Genomic DNA, 18235 nt, shown 5'->3' on the forward strand with positions numbered 1-18235 from the left:
GATTCAAGGCCTTTGTTGCTCCAAGTGTCTCAGAGGCATATGCTGTAATTGTTTGCCGTCTTGCACATGGGCTGGGTGGGTGGCTGGCTGTGAGCTCAATTCAAGCTCATTTGGCTTCTCAGTGATGAGCTTTGTGATGAGTGTCAGACACTTTCTCTCCTGATGGAATGTCTGTGGAGGCATCTCTGAAAAGGCATGGGACAGGGGATATCAGTACACTGTTCAATCAGGAGCCAGAGTGACTCCCCACACGGATTCCAGCAGCTTTAACATTCCACTGAGTGAGAGTCCTGGGTGCCCTGGAGAGGACACCAAGCCTGGCCCCTTCCTGCCATCCCTGCAGCCAAAGGCACAAAGTGCCTCCTCCTGACCTTCCTTGTTTTCCATGTTTTAGTGGAGGGGGTTCAGAGACAGCTGCCCCAGGCTGCAGGACAATGTCTGTGGTGAAATCCTTCAGGGCCCAGGGTTTTGCCTTCGTAGCCTTGCAGCACCAAGCTGCTTTGGGCAGAGGGGGCCAGAGGAAGGTCAGCCCTGTCCCTGGCAGGGCTTGGAGGGACAGCTCAGGCTTAGACACTCCCAGGAACACCAGCAGTTCAGTGGGCTTGAGTTTGCATTGATAACTTCAAAGGTTCAAAGGGCTGGCTTCCAGTTTTACCCTGGTAGTCGAGTATACAAGTATAAAATTATGGGCAGAAAAACACAGAAAGTCTTTTTCCAAGCTGACCTTTCTGAAAAGGAGCCAGCAATTATGTGGATTTGGGCACTGGTTCAGCAGTGGTTTTAGGTGTTGTTAATGCAATTTTTTCATTATATTTCTGCTGGACTATTGATTAACTGTTCAATTATTTAAGAAAAAGAAGTTTAGCATTGTGGTGAATAGTAGCTTTTTGGATAGGTAGTTGTGCTTTGCACAAGTGCTCATGGAGTTTGTGTAAGAACTGACAAAATCCACTCTGCACCTCTTTGTATGCTGATGATAATCTCATGGAGGGGATGGGCAGTGCCAAACATGTTTGCACATTGTTGCCTCAGTGTATTAACACTTATCAGCTTGTAACAAGCTTATTTTCAAAGCACCTGGCAGGCTGGGGAAGATCCTGAGACTGAGAGCTTGCCTGTCCTTAATTCCACCTGAAGTTCCAGAGCCTGGTGCTCTGTGTGGGCTCAGATGGAAAACACTGGATGTACAACTTGGGGGGAATTTGAGCCACCTCAGCCCAGCCCACTCTGCTAAGCCAGTGTCAGGCCTGGAATCTTTGCCAGTGGGATTTAAGCAGAGGCCCAGACACCTCCAGCAGCCTTTGTCTTGATAAACATATTTCATTAGCCATAACTGAAGTAATTGCCCAGATTCCTTGCCTCTGACACATCTCTGGTATTTTGACCCAGTTTTCCTCTGAGAGCACTGAAGGAACAATCTTGAGCTTCCAAAAATAACATTTGATAGATTAAGCAGCACTTACTTCATTATTTACTCTCACTTAGCTGTGGCCAAGCTCCTGATGACTCCAGAAGTCAGCTCCGAAAGCGTTAGCACTGAAGCAGATCTGCAGACTCCATAAGTTATCCCTGGAACTGTAACAGTGTTCTCTCCAGCAAGCACAACTCACACTGATGTATTTTAGAGCTTAGAAATTTAAAGCAACTTAAGAGTTTTGGATGTTCAGATCCCATTGAAATCAGCCCCCCAGCCCAGTTTTGGAAAACTGAGCAACTGTGGTTCAGAGAGTACAAGGCAGAGCCATGAGGGCACTGCAGCAATTATGACCCTGGTGTGTTTATTCAGCCTTTAAAATAGAGCCTCTAAAATGAGATCTTGGAAATGGAATTGGTTCCTGTGTTGGTACTGAACAGCACCCACTTCACAGGATGATGCAGCAGAGGTGGTGGCTGTGGAGGATGCAGGATCAGATGCAGGATTTCCTCATCAACTGAAAATCTCAGACTTTTGTGTTTATTCTTTCATTTCCCAAGTCATGTTAATTACATGTTAATTCTTGTCTCCTGTCTTCTGCATTAATCGTGCAAGGTGCCAGCAGAGGGAACACAGCAGCCCAGGGCACAGTCTGCTGTTTCTGCTACTTCTTCCATCACTTGAATTTCTCTGTGCTCAGATGATAAGAATCACATTGTCAGTGCTTTTGTATTCAGTACCTGATCCTTCCTGGAAGTGTTTATCTGTTTAAAACAGCTTTAAATTTTCATTAAAAAACAAACAAAACCACAACCTGTCACTGGCAATATTTCTGTTGGTCATGACAACAACTTTTAGAGGTGACTAGTGAGGTTGAATGGATTTGTTCTTGACTGCCCAGATTAAAACAAGCTGTTCTGAGCAGGTATCCTGAGCTCTGCAAATTACCCAGTCCTTTCATGGTATCTCAAGTTATTAATCATAAATGGAGGCATCCAAAAAACCCTGATCAGTTTTGAAGCTCGTGGCCTCATTTAGCTTTCATAACAGCTTGTTTCGAACAAAATCTGATGTGGAGCCAAATGAAGTGTGTGTTTAAATGATCCCTTGCCTAAACTATCATGAAAATTTCAGATGGGATGAGAAGAAGGAATGCCACTAAGGGCAGCTTGTTGGAAGCTTGCTACTACTTAGAGACTAAAATAGTGTAATCAGCAAACACTCCGTCACTTTAATGCTTCTCCAGTGAAATCCAACTTTTTGTTTCCTGGCTCAACCACTCTCTTGCATTTTCCTCAATTGCTCCCACACAAATACTAGGATCCATTTTCATTTTGGCACACCTCATTTTCCTGTTTGGTAGAAACGAGAGTTAAGAACAGAATTATTTATCTTGATGCATGTAATACATTTTTGAAGAATCAACATGGCTTTGGAAAGCCTTCTTAACCTGTGAAAGCCCTTCAAAGTAAACATGAGCATCAAGAAGGTGCAGTTAGATTTCCAGAAGGCTTTTGCAAGGTCTCACATCAAACGTCTTGAAAGAAACTGGACTTTCTGGTTAGGATGTTAAAGAAGGAAAAGTCTATATGGGAACAAACTTAGGTAGGAAATGACAGGAAACAAATTTCTGGAGGCTGGGAGGGTGTAAGAGGGATGTGCTACATCCCCGTGTTCTTCCACTCTTCTGAGTTCCCTGCTCTTGCCTGAAAGCAGGATGGTGGGATTGGTCTGAAATAGCACAATTATGTTCTGTTATCTAAGTATTTTGAATGTTTTGTCCCATTTCTGCCTTGATTTGTTTCCACACCCCCAAACTCATTTCCTCTGACCCAGTTTTCTGTTTTTCCCGAATGCTCACAGGGCCAAGAGACTTCCCAAGAGCTTTCTCCCACTCTCCCGCTGATGTGCCCTGTGTCTCCATGTGCTGGGGATCTGTAAAAACAGGATCCGCTGGGAATTTTTAGCACTTTAAGGTAAGACTTTGTAACACGGCTCTTTGCTAAATGAGTCACTTGGAAATTTGTGGGGAAAATTCAGCCTAGGTTAACTGACTGCATAAACATTTCAACTTTATGATCTTCAGAAGTATAGAAGGTTTTAAGAAAGGTGTTTGCGAGCGAAAGACACCTCTGCTTACAGCTAGACACAAAATTGGAGGTTTTTTGGCTTGGTTTAGAGCTCACTTCATCCCAAATTGAGGGAAAAACATTCAATTTAGAACTCTGTCATGGAATGGAAATTCTTTTTAAATTTCATGTCAAAGTCATGCTATGAAATATTTTATGACAGAGATGTCAAAATGAAATGTTTCACCACTTCAGGCCCTGAACAGGAAAGTCTCCAATGGTCATTTTTAGTTAGATTTTCTAGCCTGTCAGACATGGAAGCAGAGGAGAAATTGAACCTGTAATTTCTTTTTTTTTCCCCTCAGTCACTTAAAGTACATACTGGTCTTTTTTTTTCCTCAAAAACGCTACCAAAACCAAGTCCTCAACATCTAGAAAAAGCTTTATGGGATATTTATTTCACCCAGCAAGGGTTCTTTGAGATCTTATTTTCTTTGCAGGTAGGTCAGGGGTACTTCCCTCAGGGGTACTGCTTTTTCCACACTGATGTTCATGAGGTTTAAAGGATCATCTGCATCTTGAGGTCTCTTTGCAAACCCCAGCAGTTTCCTCAAAGAAGGCTTTTTGTAAAGAGACTCCACAGACAAATAAATTCATGATTTGCCACCTACTAGATTATTTGTAGCTAGGATTTGGAGGTTTCCTTTCTTTTGTGATGGAACCAATTACTTGTATCAATATCGTAGGTGAAACAGTGAAATTTTTCAAAAAGGAGGAAGATAGGAGAAAATGGCCTAAGGAGTAGCAGATACCTCATCTGTTATAATTAACAGAATGAGATACTTGTGAAAAATCACCTGGTTGTCCTTTGGATTGAAAGACTCTTCCCAAATTTTACCTAAATTGACTTCTTTCACTCCTAAAAAGAAAAAGCAGGCCTGGAGAGACAAAAAGTTCAGAGTGCATGGGGGGATGGCACACACCACCTTTGTGTCCTTTATTTGGGTGTTCAGCCCCCCAGGCTGCCTGTCCTGGGGGAGTGGCAGACACTGGAAATGTTGCAATAATTGGGCTGTAGCTTTAATGAAGGCACAGGCATTGTCCCCCTCAAGGCTGGTGCTGCCTCCTTGGAGAATCTGCCCCAAACACTGAATTTGAGGCAGGAATTTCCTATGTGCTGTGGTGAGCAGTGAAAGCTGAAAGCCCAGCATTAGATGTCATTACTGGATTCTTTTTTGATATTGGTTTTTAATATGTGTGCTCCTATTTTTAGAGTTTTATTCTGACTCCTTTAATAGCAACCATTCCATTTTGGTACGAGGGCATTTCTATTAACAGTGATCAAAGTGAAATATTTCATTTGAGTTACAAAAAGAGACACTTGAGATGAACGAGGTTCTGCTGGATTTGGGGAGTTGGATGGTTCTGATCTTCAATCTGACTTACAAAGTTAAGAAATTAATGACACAAAGCAGCTCCCTCACAAACAGATAATAACAGAGCATTAGCAATAAAAGTTTAGAAAACAGTTTGGAACCTCTTTCTAATACACAGCAAAAAACTATTCTGGTTGCTATTAGGGCTTATAAATAATTCTTTGACATTTGTTTGATTTAAAAACTAAAGTGAGGCATCATTTCCTTAAGAGCAAATTGAGGTCTCTGAGAACTACAGAATTCAAATATGGGGCTGCTTTAGACCTCATTCTCTTTAGAGTGAGTGAGGCAGCAGGGCTCTATTCTCATTTATTTTTATTTTGTAGGGAGTACTTTAATATAAAGGATATATAAAATTCAATATAAAGAATGGGTAGTTTTCAGCAAGAATGAGTGATCTTAAGAGCCTCTTTCTTAGCATCTGGTGTATTCTAAGCAAATCTTTCTTGAAGGTTTGCTTTCTCCTGAACTCAAGGGCACTGGCTTCAGTTGGTACTGAAGGAGAAAAAATTGGAGTGGGGAAGAAGTTTGATTTCTAGCTTGAATTAATTATTATTTACCTTTCAGTTCCTGATAACTGATGGAAAGCAAATGCAGGCAATGAATTACTGATTTCAAGTCAGGCTGCCTTTCTGCCTGTAATTAATGTAGCACAGACCCAGGCTGTTGATGCTCTCCAGAAGTTAACAAACTGAGCACAGAACTGTGTTTAGATTTAAGCCCTCTCTGAAGATTTGCATTTCCTGGAGCAGCTTTGCCCACACCTGCCCATCAGAAGGAGCTTTCCTTCAGCCCCATTTGCTCAGCCCTGCCCTGTACCAAAGGTGCAGAGGATGAAGAAGGAAGGTAAAGGTAAATTATAGCCTGGAAATACAGTGCCAAATCTCACTTATCCCTGTGCTTTGGCATTATTGCAGTGCTGCTCAGTGTCACAAATAAAGGCATTTTAGGAGGGATTTGTGTTACAGGGCTGCCAGTTTGTGCAGCCTCATCCTTGGGTTGTTCACATCCATTGTCCATGCTGTGCTCAGGGAATGTTCAGCTTTACTCTGACACAGCTCTGACTGTTTGGAACACTGGGGCTTTTGGCAGCTCAGCCCCTGCAGACACTTTTCCTCCATGGACATGCAGTGCCCAGGACAGGGATAGGCACTGGCTTCTCCATAAATACATCCTTGCCTTGTCAGCCCTCTGGATTTCCAGACTAAGCTTTTGCATTGTTGCTGTGGGACTCTGGAAAAGCCCACAGGTAAAAAATGGTCACTCCTTGACTTAAAACCATTTCATGAGGAACATTAGCATTAAATCATGTTAATTAACATTAATATGACTTACATGGCTTAAGACCTATCTTTGGGTTTAGCAGCGCTCTAGGAATAATTTAAAAGATGAGCTATTGCTCCCTTTGGGATTTTAACTTGAATCCACTAAAGGCAATGGGTGTCCTTGAACTGGCTAAGAAGGCTCTGGGTCAGGAGGCAATTTCTGAGCAGTTTCCTGGCTCTTCATTCTGCTTTGTGATGGCTTCTTTATGCTGGGCTGTATATCAGGGCCCTGCAGAGCAAACCTCTTAACATCCCTTTGCTGTTCTGGACCCTGAGGCAATGAGCCATGTGTTTTTTTTGATGATCATATGAAGATTCAATCTATTTTTAGGGCAATCTTGTTGCCAGGAATAATTTCTAGGACTTCTGATTTGAATGGTGAATTATGTGTCCATGTAAAAGCCTGAAATTGGTATTTAAAAATACTTTTTCCTGACTTAATGTTTTACAGATTAACACCTCTAATGCTGTTACAAAAAAAGCAATTTTATTTTCTATCTATTTTGAATTTTTGATTGGTGACATTGGAGACTTCTAGGCCAACACCACAACTTTGGTTTCAAAGCCCCAAGCAGATGTAAGTCAGTACATTTAACAGATGAACAGGAAGGTGATGAAGAAACCACATCCAGTGAATTTTGTACAACCTCTTTGCAGCTTCAATGCAAATATTTTTATTTCATGTTCAGTATTCTGTGTAATGTGCCCCAATGCACTGACCTCTGTAATTCTCAGTGGTTCCCCATCCAGGGCTTGAGGAGTGCATTGATTTTCCTTCCATCATGCAATAAGCACGAGTCTCACATCCAGACCATATTGACACCTGTAAACCCCATTTAAATAAATCAAAGGGGGCATTTGGGTATTCTCCCACTTGCCTGTAGGTTGATGGAAGAATAGATTGCTTTAATACCTCAGTGATTTATTTGTCAGTACAGACAGCCTGTCATAAAAATAATCAGTATCAGAAATGTTCTTTGGAAGAATCATTTGGGCTATCAATATCTTGGGTGGCTTAATCATCAAATTCATTGCTTTTATTAGGTTTAAATGTATAAGTTCCTTTTAGAATGGATTTGAACTTTTAAAGCATTTTACTGTTTAGTTGATTGCTTTTTCAAGTATTTCAGTTTCTGAATAGCTCCACAGTATTTGGATTTGCACAAAAGTAAGGAGGAAAAGGCCGAGAAGGATATTTTCTTCAGAATTGTCTCTAATGGCTCTACTTTCTTCTCTTTCTCTAGGTACAACAATGGTGGCACCTGTGCTGTTCCAGTGGATTCTGAGAGGGCTTATTCTGACTTTCCTGCTCAAAACTACTCTGTCCCTAAATCCAGATGATCCAAATGTTTGTAGTCACTGGGAAAGGTAATGTGTAACCTGCCTGCTTTTATTTTTTTAATCATCCATTTAATATTTTTACATTTAGAAGGCAAGCTGAGAGCCATAATTTGGTAAATACCACCACATCTTTAAAAAGATATTTGCTTTAGAGAAAAAGTGCTTTGGAGTGCCTTGGAGGGTTTGGATCATCCCAAGGAATTGGTCCTAAGGCTGCAGCTATTGCCCACATCCCCCTGTGCCATTTGGGAAGCTCCTCCAGAGTCTGAGCAACAGGAGTGCTCTGAAGTGTTTGCATCCATCATGCAGAGAGCCACAGAAATGCTGGCCTTGTTCTGTCCTGCTTTTTTCTGCTTGTTGTCCAGCAAGAAAGTTTGAAGCTCTTCCTGCTGCAACATCCTGGCTGTTTTTGTCTGGCCTGAACTTCAGGGCTCTTCCTGCCAAATTCATTTCGGCATCAGAGAGCAAATGAAAGCACTGAACATGAAAGGCTCTGGAATTTCTTGTTCTCTCTCTTGTTCCAGTGTCCTGGTCCTAAAAGTGGATCTGAGCAGGCCAGTTCCTGTGAGCACAGAGAAACCCACAGCCTTTGATGGGGTTCACGCTCAACAGGGGCTGTTTGCAGAGGCTAAAGGTCCTGTACTTCTCAGTTGAACTTGCTACATTTCCAGTCCTGCTCTCTGGTTCAATTCCACACAAATCTGAATTGCTGTACACTTCAGCAAAATACACCCTTAACAAAGGTAAAAATAGAATTGTCTTTAATGACTATGTTTTGAGGCCTTAATTAGAGAATTAACTCATTGTAGATAATGCAACTGCAAAGCAAAAACTGTGCAGGAAAAGGATTTTGCAGTCTGCGTGCTGGAAGTGCATTCAGAGCACAGGAATAAAATATTGATTTTGTCTGAAGAAAGTCAGCAACCTAGAGACCCAATCAAGGAGAAACAAAAATTAAATACCAAAATTGATTGGTTGTACTGACCAAGATGACTTTGTTAGTTAGATGTTAATAAATCAAAGGGAAAAGATTGTTAGGGCTATTGCTGGATAATAAACGGGATCGTAAAATAATAATTGAGATTTGCAAGTGTTACTGTCTTACATTAATAATGAGCCATGTAAATATTTTATATTTTGGCATTAGCAGAAGTAAAAACATTATTGTCAAAGCCAGCAAAGAGGGCAAAGCAGCATCCAGGGAAACCTTGGCTTGTCAGAGGGGACACAATAAGCAGGGCAGGAACAGCCCAATCTTCGATTTCAGGCCACTCAACCCCTCCAAGCAAATATCTTGGTATTGCCTTGTGGGTGCAATCTCCCAGGGCTTAATCACATCTGCAGTCCTGCTGATGAGAGGGAAATCAGCTGCAGAATTAAGACAATCCATATAATGAGTGACCTAGAGGATCTAATTCCTGGGTCTTGACCTGCCTAGGGTGTTTTGTGTGTTGTTCTCCAAAGATGTTGTAGGTCTGATAAAGTGGGCCCTGTGTCCAGGTCAGCACCTGACAGAGGAGTCCTTGAGCAGTGCACACACCTGCTGTGGGGCACTGCTCTGCTACCACTGACCCCAACATTAGATTTGGGTTCTTGGATCACATCAGAGGCCCAAACAATAATGAACATAGAACCTGTTGCATAGCTAAATGGTGGTTTTGGATGGATTGCTCAGTTCTTGCTATTGTTGGAGCTCTGTGATTTCTCACCAAATTGCCCAGGTTTTGCCCATATCCATGCACTTTTCTCCTAAATTTCCATGAATTTTAGTAATATTTGGGTTTTCTTCCTAAAAGAGAATGGTTTATTGCTCACAGAGATATCTCTATGCCTATATCATGACGCCAAACATTTCCAAACTTCAGGAAGAGGTCTAACAGAAGGAAGCCCTTTTCTGCTCTTTGCTGATACCCAAATTTCTAAGATTCTTGATGTAAATATGTTTCATACTGGAGTTCCATGAGCAACAGATACAGGGAACTGCAGCTTCTCACAGCCTCTCACCTCTTTCCTTGTCCACCCTCAGCTACGCTGTGACCGTGCAGGAATCCTACGCTCACCCCTTTGACCAGATCTACTACACACGATGCACAGACATCCTCAACTGGTTCAAGTGCACCAGGCACAGGTAAGAGCTCATCCTCAGAAACCTGAGCTTCCTGCTGCCTTCTCATCTCCTCACACACCCCTTGTTTATCCAAATGTTTGTGGTGCTCCAATGTAGATGTGTACACAAAGATGTGTGTTTGGAATTCCAGGGCATTGAGTAGGAATACAGAGATTTTTGCCTGAAGTTTGAATGAGATAAGTGACAGTCAGTCCCCCATGAGGCCATCCAGGAGAATGTATCATTCCACTGCCTTGGCATGGGATTGGAAGTGTCTATTCCCTAACCAGACATGACCAACTCTCTTTTCCAAGTGACTGGTGCATGTCCAGGTTTGTCAAAGGAAGTCCATGCGCCTCCTAAATTGTAAATAATGAGGCATTTGAGTGATAATTAGAAATGGATCTGTGTTAGAATTAGGGCACCCAAATCTGCACTGAAAACCAGGTAAAAAGAAGATGAGACCCATCTGTTTCTAGGACTGAATTAAAACTTGTACCAAAGAGTTAATTTTTCCCAGGCTGCAGGATATTTCTGTTCTATTCATTCTGCTTCCAAAGTATCCTAACAAATATCCACTAATATTCACAATCTTTCAAGGGGGGTTTAGAAACCTTTTTTTATCTCATCTCTCATGAATTCAGTTGCAAGTTGGCTGTTCAGCACCATCCCAGTGGGACTGTGGCACTTGGCTTTTTGGCTGCTGTGTTCCAGTGTTTGGAAGTGAGCAGAGCTGCAGAGCTTTCTGGAATATTGTATAGATTGGAATGCAGCAGAGTAAATTCGATCAGTTTATCCAACGTGAGGGACAATAGATTCTGTTCAATTGAGGTAATTTCCATAAACTAGCAAAGCTGTTTTGAAGTGTTTGCTGTTAAATATGCAGTTAAATATTACCTTTCTATGGTGGTATCCTTGCTAATGCTATGAATAAATATAGGAATGCTTCAGAATGCTAAACACCTTTTAATTTCTCTGGACCACAGTATTGTGGTGGGACTGTAATGACACTTTGCAAGGCAGGAGTGCCTTGGGAGGGTTTGCAAGCAGGAACAATTCACCTGGGGTTAACTTCTCAAGCTGTGTATTGAGAACAGTTGCCACTGTGGGAAGGTTTTGTGTAGCAGCTGACACAGTGGTCTCTGCAGAAGACTCTGTTCCTTCCACTGATGAGATCTGACCTTGCTGATGTGCAAAAATAAATCATTTATTCTTGAAGAAACTCCTTGCCCTTGCAGCAGGACTGGGAAAATGTTTTAAGACAGCAGCTGCCCCAGGAAGAGCTCCAGTGGCTGTCACAAGCACGGAGCTCATAACACGAGTCGTATTTCAAGCTTCAGAACAAGGATCGATTCCTCCCTTATTGTGCCGTTTATTATCAAAAAGCTTTCATGCATTTAAAAATAATTATTGAATGCTAGCCTTACTATAATTTACCACAAATATCATTGCAGCAGGAGGCATTGATTTTCAATAGTGTCCCGTGGTTTGTGTCTCGTGCTGCAGGATCAGCTACAAGACCGCCTATCGCAGGGGGCTGCGCACCATGTACCGGCGGCGCTCGCAGTGCTGCCCCGGCTACTACGAGAGTGGGGACTACTGCATACGTATGTACACAGGGCCCTGGCACCTCTCCCTGGGGCTTTGCGGCAGCTGGGGATAAATTCAACTTTTGTTGCGTTAGGGTTGATTTTCAGGGCTTTCAGCTGGCGCTGATCGCAGGCGGAATTGCGGGGATGGAATATTTGGGGTGGTTTGGATACGTGCATCTCAAGCACAGAGGGAGAACTTGGCTGAAGCCATTGGGGAGGGAGTTAATGAAGTCCCTTAGTGCCTTCTTGAATCAGAGCTTACTTTGGGGAGTAATTAATGCAAGTATTCACCAGTGTTAAGGAATTAGGGGAACTGAGAGCACTCAGGAATAAACTACCACATAATTTAAGCAGCAGTGTAAAGGTTCTGCCTCTTACCTTTGAAAGTTCTTACTTCAAGAGTTAAATGAGTTAAAATCTCATTTTTTTTTCCACAATGGTTCCCATCAACAATTTAACTTTTTAAAGCTTCTCAAATGTCAGAAGAACTTTCTCCCAGCTGTACTGTATAAATAAATACAGAGCTCTGGAGTGTTTTAGGTCAATATGAGGGGGGACAAAAATCAAAATGGATCTTTCAGCATGCCTAAGAGCTTTGTTAATTAAAAATACCCTGTACATTAGTGTCACATGTTTTCAGTATTGCAGCTTTCTGAGTGTTCTGCATGTGCTCAAAAGGAGAGTGGAGATGGGACCTCTTGTCTAAGTCCTGTGTTGTGAGATTATGACACCAGAAAAACACAAAGAGGTTTTGATCAGCATCAGAATCCAAATTTTATTAACAGGTTTATAATGCCATGGAATAAATGTGAAAATGATACAATTATCTAGCTAATTTCAAATATTTTGGCACTGTGCTTTATAGCTATTTCTTTTTAGCTCTGTTGATGTTTTTATCTGAGTTCCTGTAACTCGTATTGTAATGCATGAGCAGCTGAAAACCATGAATGGACCCTGATCTCATTTTCAGTGACCTTTCTTCCAAACAGTTACATTCAAGGGGTTTGGGCTGTGAAAAATCACCAACCCTTTGAGATAAGGCATTAGAATTATTTTACAGAAAGTGTAATAAGTTGATCTTTTGAAGTGCAAAATGCTCTTAGTCAAGTCCTGAAAAACATTTATTGCAACCTCTTGTCTTTGCTGGAATCCTTCCTGTGGTAAGTATGCACCTACCTATTGACATCTCAGGTGTCAATACCATGTCAGCAGTTGTTCCACACACTTTTATTACAGTCTTGAATTTCATGACTCAGAATCCTGTCTGTCACAGAGCATATTTATTATCACTTTTCTCCCTGCAATCTATTGATTTTTTATTTTTAATTTTTTTTTAATTACCGTACTGTCGCAGCAATAAATCTCTCCAGACTTTCTGATTCTTTGAAGATATTAACATTTGTTTTGAGGTGGTTTTTTTTGTTAGTATTAATACTTAGTGTTTTGCTGCTGCCAGGCAAATTTTATCTTTCTGTGGTGGAGAAAGAACAGCATACACTGAAATTTTGCTAATGCAGAGCAGGCAGCAGGTATCTGGTCAGACCAAGAGCCCCGTGTTTGACACAGAGCAGATAATAGTTACACTCTCTCTGCTGTTTACATGTGCAGGAGTCAGGTTCTTGTATTTCATTATCAGCCTGGTGTGTGCTCAGGGACATCTGCTCTCCGTCCTTCCCGGAGATCGGAGCAGCAAAAGCAGCCAAGAGGGAAATGATGTCAGGGAAGAACTTCTCCATCATGATGGATTCCAGATGCTTGGACTTATTATTTTGCTACTACAAATAGCCACACAGCAAAAAACACCCAAAACCAAACAGAAAACCTCCTTGAAATTCTCTGAGCCCTCAAGCAACAGTTTGGAGGCCCAATATTTTGCTAATGGGATCCTTTTCGTGTCACCCCTTTGGTTTGTAACACATCAAGCCCTGATCCCATTTCTTTTGTTTTGTTTTTCCACAATATGTTCCTGTGCCAACAAGCAAATTCTCTCATTCATCATCCTTTGCAGTCAGCAGTAAATTCCATTTTCATTCCTGGAGGCACTTCTCTGCTTTTGCCTTTTTCCATCCCATTTCTTGCTTCTCTTTACACTGGTATTTTTTTTGCTGTTTCCTAACGAGGCTGTCCAGTACTCCTGTCCCACGTTCCTGCAGACACATTCAGTGCTGCTCCTCTCAAGGCAGCTGCTCCAAGAGTGGCCAGGACACCAAATTCTGAGCTTTTCCCGAGCTGTCCCTGGCAGGAAGGGAGGGAAGCTCCAGCCCTGCAGAGAGGGCTCTCCCTGCCCAGCCAGCCCTTTAAAATCCATTCCATTAGCAATCATGGAAGCCACTACAACATGGGGAGGAGGGATACATCCTGCAGTGAGTCTGATGATCAAAAGAAAGTTTGATTAAAAAACAGTGTGTAGATTAAAGGCTAATTGGTTCTTCTTTCATTAATAGCAGTCTTTATTTCTTGCAAAAGTTAAATGGCTTTGTAATTAACAGTGACATGTTTAGACTAGAGAGGGCTGAGTTTAAATCTCTATTAATGACTGTTTCTTGGATTTTAAAACAGAAGTGAAGGCTTTCAGCTACTGTTTTGATCTTCTCCCTTTTCATTTACTAACTTTCAAAAGGATGTCAGATATATGGCTTTATCTTTGTCCTCCTGTTGGGGCTTACTAAATAGATTAAGTCTAATAAAATCTACCCTCAGTTCTAAATAATCACGTTGATCCAGAGCTTCTTGCTCTGCCACTTCTCTGGTGTCTTCTTTGCCTTTTTGGCATCTGTATGTGCTGCTACCCAAATAAAATGTGGAATTCAGGCACAAGGTCCAATAATTTAACTGATTGCCTGGTAAATTATACAACTGGCCCGTCCATTAATACTTAGTCTAAACAGTTTTAGGGTATGAAATTGTCCTTGTGCCTCCAAAAGGCCTGAAATATTTTGGGGTTGCAGTGGTATTCAAAAAATTCCCCCTGAAAAATGCTGCAAATGCACATCTGCATTTTTTTCCCCTCCACTGATATCTTAGAAATGTTGTTACCATTGTGGGAGCTTTGCAAAACGATTCCCCTTCTCTGAATGTTCTTACACTTGACAGAGCTTTTCCCTGAGCTGTCCCTGAAAACAAACAGCACAGTCTGGGCAGTAAATCAGAGCAGCTATGATTTACTGTACTTTGTATGCTAAGGTAAGCTTTTGGCAGAGCAAATGCATAAACTGCAGAAAATCTTTTTTTAAACAACCACAGGGTTCAACTGCCCTTCAAGGTTTTTGTAAGGATGTTTTAAAATTATATTGCCTAGATTAGTATCTGTGGTAGATAAAGCAGCTCTGAATACTTTGCTGCTCAAAAAAAAAAAAAGAGAAAAAGAATATTACATGGCTCTTTTGTGCTCTTTAGCCTGTGAGGAGATGGTAATTGAATAGTTCCCTTTAAGAATATGTCAGGTGGAAAGATGCCCTGTGTGCTAAATGGATGCATTTTTGTCTGAGAGACCAATGCTTTGTTCAGTCTGTCCATTTTAATCTTATTCTTGCACAACAGATTTGTACAGAGGAGACACTTGTGGGGAACAAAGGGTCAGAGACCTGACATCAGAGGGAAGGCAGATGGGACTCTGAGCCACAGCTACTGCCAGCTGACTTTTGGGCAGAAAAGCACCAACCATGAAACAAAATTTGGGAATTCACCTTTTCTTCACAGACCGAGTTGAGCTTTTAAGTGTTTTCTTCACTCTCCTACCTTACACTCTTTTTCTAATGTCTAAATCTATGCAATGTGACAGGATGTAATAATGACAGGATTAGTGATTTAACAATCTGATTTGCTGCCATTTATCTGTCTTTCAAACCTGCCAAAATTCAGTAGAGTTATAGATGGACCATTTCATGGTGCTTTCCTTTCTTGGCCAAGATATTATTGATCTCAGATTGTTTCTCAACATCCAGCTTTCCACATTACAATTGTCACAAGCATCAGCAGGGCTCCCTGACTCTGACAAATCCTTTTCTAAAGAAACTGTTGGTCTCACTGCTTGAATCTCAGTTTTTACCCACAGTGGTATTTCCCTCAGGCCAGAGGCTGGGGACATTATTGTATTAACATGTATTTATTTACCCAGCTTTTCAACTCACCTTTGTTTGATGCCTTTAATGAATTTCAAAAACAAATGAGGAATGTTCTTTTAATAGCTGACTTGGGGAAATTATGCAAATATGAGGCCTGATTGTTTTCAGGAGTTTAAATAATGTTTCATAAATTCTGTAATTGCAATAGCCGTGCCAGCTTCCTAGTGGGATGTGTGCATTTATAGTGCAGCCATAGGAACATTCCCACCTCAGGACTGCATTCCCATTTACAGGGCTCTGTGTCTAGTGCAGTTTTTGTACTCTTTGACAAGGCTGCCTTATTGGAGCCATATGGTTGGATTGTTAAACATCTGTAGCATAGGAGTAACAATTCCAGAGCTTCCTGCCATCTGGATGAATTACAATCCCTGCAATTCCACACATATGTTCCAGCAGCACACCGACACCACAGTGCAGTGTGCTCATGATGAGAAGAAAAAGAATGGCTTCTGTGATCAGTGCAAAAGTTGTCCACTCCTAGAAAATGTTGAATCAGCGGCTTAACCTTCCTGAATATTCATAATGTTTGTTCATATGTCAGATTTGTTGATTTTTTTCACTTTATAAGGCAGTAGCTCATTAGCATTTTAGAAGAAATGTTTCCCCCCCTTCTTACCTCAATTTCAAATTCCTTGTGGTGAGTATTCCTGTAACTTGAAAATATATTGTTTGAAAGCTGCTGGACTTTTAAAATACATTTTTCTTATCTTTATAGACACACATTAAAGCCAGTGCTGGTGCTTTCTGTGAGAGCCTTACTGTTACATTATTCAAGTACAGAGTCCTGTACATCAATAATGCAACCTAAATTAGGGGAAATGCTATAGCAGGACATAGATACTTCCTATCAGGGGACATTCTTTTTCTCTGTCTGATTTGGGATGTGTGACAGAGAGAAAATGGTGTGGAAGGCCTTTCTGCATATAGTTATTAATTATAGAATTGAAATGACAGTGGGAGACACTTTGAAATTTTTCCTTTTATATGCATTGGAGATGACTGCATACATCTTCTGCCAGTGAAGAACATAGGGAAAATGATTTGAATCCCTTGTTCCCATCTAAAGGGGACATCTGAGAGGAAATGGGCCTTTGCTTGCTTATTCAGAACCTTGGGACACAGGAGTGTGAGGGCAGAGGGACAGCAGCCCTAGAAGCAGGTCAGTTCAGCTGGTGACACAGGTGAAGCCAGCGGGTGGCTGTTGAGCCTGAAGACACTGGAGAGACACCCTGGATGGGAAGGTGGAAAGGTCAGTTCTCATCTCCCATCCATCATTTTGTGTTTGCTCCCAGCCTCTGGATGCTGAAGGATTTGCAAAGATGCTGGTGGGGAGCAGTAATGAAATAAGGAAAGGACTTCTGGAAGCAGTGCAGGAGAAGGAGGAGAAACAAAGTGCTCATATAAGGAATGAAAATAGCATAAAGTTAAAAAGGGGGGAATGCTGAAGCTGTATAATGTCTCAAGGGGCTTAATAAATATCAGAGAAAAAATTATGCAGGCATTATGGTTGGAAAAAGATTTAGACTGTTGTTAGTGTAGCAGAAAAAGCTTTTCTGGCTGCTTTAGGCAGTCTCTGTTGGATCAGTATAAAAGCACACTGGGACTGCAGACACAGAAGGAAGCACTGGATGCAGAGCTCCTCATGGTGCTCATGCTAATGGCCTGGATGGCTGGGAGCTTCAGCAGGATCAGAAAAAAGCACAAAAACCATAGGTGTGATTCATTGTTGAGTTCCAAGAAAGAGCCATGCAAAGTTTAGTCCATTAATTTGCCCTCTCTTAGCAAAGTCAGGCTGGTCCCCAGCTGCTCTAAATCAGCACAATTCCACCAGGATGTGTCTGGATGCCCTTTCAAATCCTGCTCCTGCTGGGATGCGCCTCACAGTGGGTCATGGCAGTGTGCACTGATCCTGCATGGCCTGGAGGCACCAGGGCTCTTCCACAATGCCTTTGTGAGCCAGCCCTCCCGTGCTGCTGGGGATGCTTGCACAGAACAAAAACAGGGTCCTGTGCATCCCTGGCATGAATGAGGGTGTGGGCATACAGAGCATTTGCTGTTTATGGAATTAGGAAGACACAAAATCCTGGAAGATTTTCACCTCCAAAGCAGTTTGCAGTTCATGAGTAGTCCAGGCATGTGCTGAGCCAGGTTAACTCATGGAAATCAATAGGGTCAGAAAGAAGACAAATGTGTGAAATGGAACAGGTTTAAAATTGAAATTGGAATCATAGAATGGTTTGGAAAGGACCTTGAAGGTCAGCTTGTTCCAGCCCACAAGTTGTTTTCTTGATGACTCCTTTACATCCTTCTCCCATTAACAGATTTCTCTTGTACTGTGGGGAAGTTTTAAAGCCCAGGAGAAAAGGAAGGAAGGAAGGGTAGAGAGAGAAAAAGAAGTTATCTGAATTGAGATGGCCTTTAGAAAGAGCTCCTGATGTACATACAAAATCTGAGGTAGCATCTCTTTCTGCTCCTGTTCTGTGTTCCTCTGGCTGTGACCTTCCCTGAGCAGCTCCTACACAAACTCTGCATGTCTGGGAAGCCACCAGTCACTGGTGGGACATTACCAGGCAGATTCCTTCTTGCCTAAAAAAGAGCAACTGCAACCTCCTGCCAGGTGTCAGTACCAGTGGTCCCCTCCTCCTTTCTAGGCATCTTATAGACTGAAAATAGAAATAAAACTGATCACTGGCACTGCAAGGATGGCTGAAGTGCTACAATGGAATGATAACACATGGTAGCATATGAGAACATGTGAATAATATATGATAGCACAGAGTAACATGTGATAACATATGATAACATGTGATAACACATGATGACACAG

The 18235-nt window shown here is 41.8% G+C and overlaps 1 protein-coding gene across 6 annotated transcripts in view; it reads left to right on the plus strand.

The window, feature by feature from the left end:
- MEGF11 (multiple EGF like domains 11) overlaps positions 1-18235 on the plus strand; it is a 254494-nt gene that overhangs the window by 53895 nt on the left and 182364 nt on the right. For all 6 annotated transcript variants that reach the window (XM_071441164.1, XM_071441163.1, XM_071441165.1 and 3 more), the window contains exons 2-5: positions 3278-3390; positions 7489-7612; positions 9612-9713; positions 11199-11299. In XM_071441164.1, the coding sequence (XP_071297265.1) occupies positions 7497-7612; positions 9612-9713; positions 11199-11299 (319 nt within the window). In that variant the 5' untranslated portion in view covers positions 3278-3390; positions 7489-7496. The remainder of the gene's footprint in view (positions 1-3277; positions 3391-7488; positions 7613-9611; positions 9714-11198; positions 11300-18235) is intronic.

This window comes from Agelaius tricolor, unplaced genomic scaffold (genome assembly GCF_023055355.1).
Source record: "Agelaius tricolor isolate 1412-34295 unplaced genomic scaffold, bAgeTri1.0.p SCAF_16, whole genome shotgun sequence".
Classification (NCBI taxonomy): Eukaryota; Metazoa; Chordata; class Aves; order Passeriformes; family Icteridae; genus Agelaius; species Agelaius tricolor.